The sequence below is a fragment of the Strongylocentrotus purpuratus genome, unplaced genomic scaffold (genome assembly GCF_000002235.5).
Source record: "Strongylocentrotus purpuratus isolate Spur 01 unplaced genomic scaffold, Spur_5.0 spur5_scaffold_10, whole genome shotgun sequence".
NCBI lineage: Eukaryota > Metazoa > Echinodermata > Echinoidea > Camarodonta > Strongylocentrotidae > Strongylocentrotus > Strongylocentrotus purpuratus.
Genome location: NW_022145595.1, coordinates 11,265,952 through 11,270,823, shown reverse-complemented (window position 1 = coordinate 11,270,823; position 4,872 = coordinate 11,265,952). Strand labels below are relative to the sequence as shown.

Here is a 4,872-nt window from a genome sequence, read left to right as displayed (position 1 = left end):
AATCAGCTTCTTTTTTCTTCTTTTTTTTTAAAGGGTAAATAGGCTTTTAAGCTATTTTTCACATAATATCTATCTATCTATCTATCTGAGTATTTTCTCCCGGTTCGGAGGTTGATTGCAACATCTCTCCATTTCACTCTATCTTCTGCCATTCTGGTCAGTGCACTCTTGCAGTTTTAGTCCACTCCAGTTCTTGACATTCTCTTCCCAGTTGATTCTGGGTCTCCCTCTAGGTCTACTTCCTTCCTCTCTTCCTTCCAATACATCCTTTAATATTGTTTTCATATCCAACCTCGATTCTAAAAAGGGAGTGGGGGATTTCAACGTTTAATATTAGCATTGAAGAAACTTATTTGATTCTAATGTTTAATATTAGCGATGGGGATTCCCACCGTAATTTTTGCCAGTAATACACAGAACGCGTTATAGTCATCGATCAGATATTGCATTCAACAGGAGTCGTTCTCTTCCGGCATTGCATTTGATACTTGTGTGTCGACCAGTTAGCACGCTTTATCGTGGCCTGTTCAAATATAGAAATTCTACAGAAAATGGCGGCAAAAGCTGTGGAAAAACTCGTCCGTGAACTCGTCTGTGCCGTTTGCATGAACACTTTAAAGAACCCCAAATCTCTCTCATGCAGGCATACTTTCTGCGAAGAATGTTTGAAGCAGTGCGATGAGGCATCACAAGGCCGTTCAGGCGGTATCAGATGCCCTATGTGCAGAGAGGTGACTACTCTTCCAAGAGTAGGTGTGGCAGGTCTCAAGTCCAATCCGCTGATTTACCGGGTTCTCGAAGTCCTTGAGGCAAAGAAAAACTCGACCCAAATAATATGTGACGCTTGTGGGGACAGCGAATCACCCCTGACAACCTACTGCCGAGACTGTCTCCATTTCATCTGTGACTCATGCGCTTCTTCCCATTCTAAAATGAAACTCTTGATGAAAGATCACCGTACAGTTCCCCTGGACAAGATTGAGAACGGGACTATCAAAATCAAGTGGATGGAAGAGGGCTTGTGGAGAAAGGCGCACGAGTGCGAAGAGCATGGCGGTGAACTGCGGAGATTCTACTGCAGGACCTGCAAGAAACGTATCTGCAGGGACTGTATAGTTCTCGACCATACCAAACCTGACCATGACTGCACCACAGTGCAGAAGATGTTTCAGGAAACAAAGGAGAAGTTACAAGATCGTTTGAAAACCTGCGAGGAAAAGGAGGAACATGTGAGCACAATATTAAATGATGTGGATGCACGAGAAACAGGAGCAAACCAGAAGTTTCATAAGATGAAAAAAAGTATTCGGGACCAGAAGTCAAAGGCTGTTGACAATTTGGATAAAGCAGAGGAAGAACTTTTGCAGAAGGTTGACGTGTTGGAGGAAAAGCTTAACGTCAAACTACAAGCTTTCAGAGACAATATGAACACAACAAAAGAAAATCTCACGAGGGCACAATCAAAGGCTAAAGAGGTTGTTTCAGCCAAAGAGGTTACTGACATATCTAGAGGTCCCTTCTTACCTGAAGATGTTCTCAAAGAACTCGAAGAATTGATCGCGTCAGATGTCACTATGACAATTTCTGTGGATCTCGTGGCTTTGAAATCTACCATGATAGAAGGATCGAAGATGCCAGAGCAAATGGCGCGCTTTGCCAAGCTGTCGTTGTCGCGTGTTTGGCGAGAGACTCTGATGTTTCCGATTCCTGATGATAAAGACATTGTGAACATTTTCTCCGATGGAAAGGCAATGTACGTTGCTTGCAAGAAGGTGATTTACAAGAAACTGTTGTCTAGCGAAGCCAAACCGTCCATCTGGTTGAATCTTCAACTTAATGCAAGCATCAAACAGGTGGTAGATGTGGCCATATCAATGAAGGACCAAACCTTCTCTTTCATTGCTGATACCGACGCAGCTTGCACGCAACTCTACAGGTTGAAACTGGAAGATTTCCCAAAATCGGATGAACACACAGCGGTCCCACCGTGTCCTTTGATTCCCAGTGCAAGACTCACTATTGATTCCCAGTCCCTCATCGTTGTTGCCGATAACAAGCCAGCCATATCAAGTTCAAGTCAGGCAACCTCATCAGAGTCCGAACCGGTCAGCGAAACCAAACAGAAAAAACCGACATCATCTCCGGTTGTAGAAGGCTCTCAGACAGGTATATTGAACAGTTAAAGTCAAGTGATGTAAATGTTATTTTCAAACGATATAAAATCCTCTCACATTTCAATATAAAGGATATTATTTCATGTGCCCCCCCCCCACTCACCCCCTGCCATAACTAGTTCAAAAGATTGCCTTCATCGTGAGTGAAGACATTTTCCTCGTTTACGTAAAAAAACGCATTAATAATCATAAAGCAATTTTAAGGCCCCTCTAAAGTGTTGGGAGTCCCAAATTCGTCAAAAATCTATTTGCAAAGATTCACTTATATTGTATCACAACGTGAAAGAGAATGTCATTTAAGACACACTTCAGCAACCCTCCCCCCCCCCCCCCCATTTAAAAAAAAGTGTTTTGAAGGCAAATATTGATAAAAGAATACATAATTTGGGTTTTCTGTTGTACGCAGAAAAACCTACATTTTGTATTCTTTTATCAATATCCGACTTCAAACACATTTGTTTTGAAAATCCTTGCAGAAATGTATCTTATATGACATCTTCCTACACATTATAATACAATTTAAGTTTGCCAATAATTTTTTGGGGCTCCTAACACTTTAGGGGGCCTTTAACAAATGGATTGGATTTTATTCGAAATAGTCACATCAACATAAAAGCCGACCCACCCATCTGTGTATGGGTTGATGCGTAGCACGTAATGTGTACAACGTAATGTACAGTCAAACCTGCTTTCGTGACCACCTGTCTACAAAGGCCACATTTCTTGTTTCCCTTGAAAATGGTTTCTCATTGAATCATGCACTAAAGGAACCTGTCTACAAAGACCACTTGTCTATAAAGGCCACTGTTTGTGTTTCCCTTGGGCGGTCGCTATAGACAGGTTTGACAGGTATAACACATAATTATATCAAGCTTTCGTCAAAGCTTTTTCATTGCGATGCCCCAATAAACTAATACATTTTGTGTACTGTTTTTGTATTCATTAAGTCTGGAATTAAATCACAAATATAGTGTCTGAATATTTTGATGACTTGAAGAACTAAATTGTATAAAATTATGAAAGCGGCAGTAATATCAGACAACGGTCTGTAATTCTTTCAGCTGTTGCAATCCAGGCATTTTCTTTCATCATGTTTAATTCTTACAGTATCTGCTGTCGGCAGTGCCAAGTCTCTAAGCAAGGCAGAAGGCACCCTCTCTCCTTCGGATTCGAAAGGAAAGGAAACAAGACCGGAAATCCCAAAAGCAGGATCAGACATCTTCACAATATCCACGAAAATCTATAGGGAAAATACTGAGAAAAGCACATCTCAGTTATCTTCAGATAATTTCGAGGTTCCACTTGATAGGGTTAGAAGTCTTGCTGCGGCGAAGACAGGTCAGCTGGTGTTCCTGCGCGGGGACAAGAAAGCCGTCATCATCACTGACAAAGACGGGGGAGTCCAGCTAGAAATCAAGGAGCCTGGCAGGATGTACTTGTCCATCTCCTGCACAGAGAGTGACGCCCTCTACGTTCTGTCCGCCTTCTGGGGCAGCCACATCGTCACGCTCGCCAAGCATTCCTTGGAAGATGGTGGTCCCCTCGAGTACATCATCGACGAGCTCGACGTGTCGGCAGACTTCCAGTCAGACGAGTGGCCAGTCATTGGTAACTATGGAAACGACCTCGTGATCATGCACACGGGGGATGGGATTCGTGTTTTCTCGGCAGAAGATTGGGATATATTAGATGACAAAGACGCCAATGGCCAAGACCAAGATGACGATAAGGAGGAGGATGTTTAGGGTGTTGAATAAGGATTCCTGGTTTTAATGGAGATAAAATCCAATGCATATTCAGAATATGGAAAAGTTTTAACAGGGTAATGGTTATAACAGGTAAACAGTATGTTTCTTTTATGAATACAATCAAATCTTAGTCCGTTTTACTTTCAAGATTTCAGATATAATCGGTGACCAGTCGCCATTCTTTACGTTACATACTCACATGCATTATTCATATAACATTTAATAATCATTATTACGTTCAAATCAACTTCGATTAGCGATTCTGGTAATCATCAGAAGAGGTGATATCTCTTTCAAAGAACAAATAACATTCGTGGTTTTTTCTTCTTTAACTTGAAGATCTATCATTCTATACTTTGAGGGTCTGTAAATACAGCCAAGGAGCATCATGTGCCTTTACTGATATCAAAGTGATATCAATTACCATCCATTTTCTCAAACTGTGATTTGTATGATAGTGCGAATGTAAATCATTGTAGAAATACATGTATATTTCATTTTAAAAGTCCTGTGGAAACAAGGTAATGATGACAATCATTTCAATTTTCACACGTGATGCATTTATGTTAGTCTTTCCTATATAAAAGGAGCCGAGATTATGTTCGGGCTTATGATGTTTATAAATGCTGATACTGCCATTGAAAAATGGTTTCTCGATATTGATGTAGTAAAAAAAAATATATTAGCCTACTTATGTACATAAATATCTAAACTTTGATGAGAAAATCACTGTTATATTATCACATTTTCAGTAGAAAACCTTTAAAACAAGACACCCTTTCTTCTTCAAAATTTTGATTTGGCTATTGCTCGTATAATGAGTAAAACCAATAGATAGAGGTAAGCAAATCAACATGATTAGATTTTATAAAACGCAAGAGCAAAAATAAGTGTTTTGCCGAAATCGGACACATGATAAGAAAGTAGTGATTTGTGTTAAAGATATTTTT

The 4,872-nt window shown here is 40.3% G+C and overlaps 2 protein-coding genes across 2 annotated transcripts; both read left to right on the top strand.

Annotated features, from left to right (window-relative positions):
- The first annotated feature begins 551 nt into the window (after nucleotides 1-551).
- On the top strand, nucleotides 552-1,728 carry LOC115921848 (E3 ubiquitin-protein ligase TRIM56-like). The gene is made up of 2 exons (XM_030980103.1): nucleotides 552-1,676; nucleotides 1,720-1,728. Exons 1-2 carry the CDS (start codon nucleotides 552-554, stop codon nucleotides 1,726-1,728), a joined length of 1,134 nt encoding a protein of 377 aa, XP_030835963.1.
- On the top strand, nucleotides 1,721-4,511 carry LOC100891477. Its single transcript, XM_003723567.3, has 2 exons — nucleotides 1,721-2,166; nucleotides 3,282-4,511. The coding sequence occupies exons 1-2, from the start codon at nucleotides 1,752-1,754 to the stop codon at nucleotides 3,917-3,919; spliced, it is 1,053 nt and encodes a 350-aa protein (XP_003723615.2). The 5' UTR covers nucleotides 1,721-1,751; the 3' UTR covers nucleotides 3,920-4,511.
- Nucleotides 4,512-4,872: the final 361 nt, after the last annotated feature.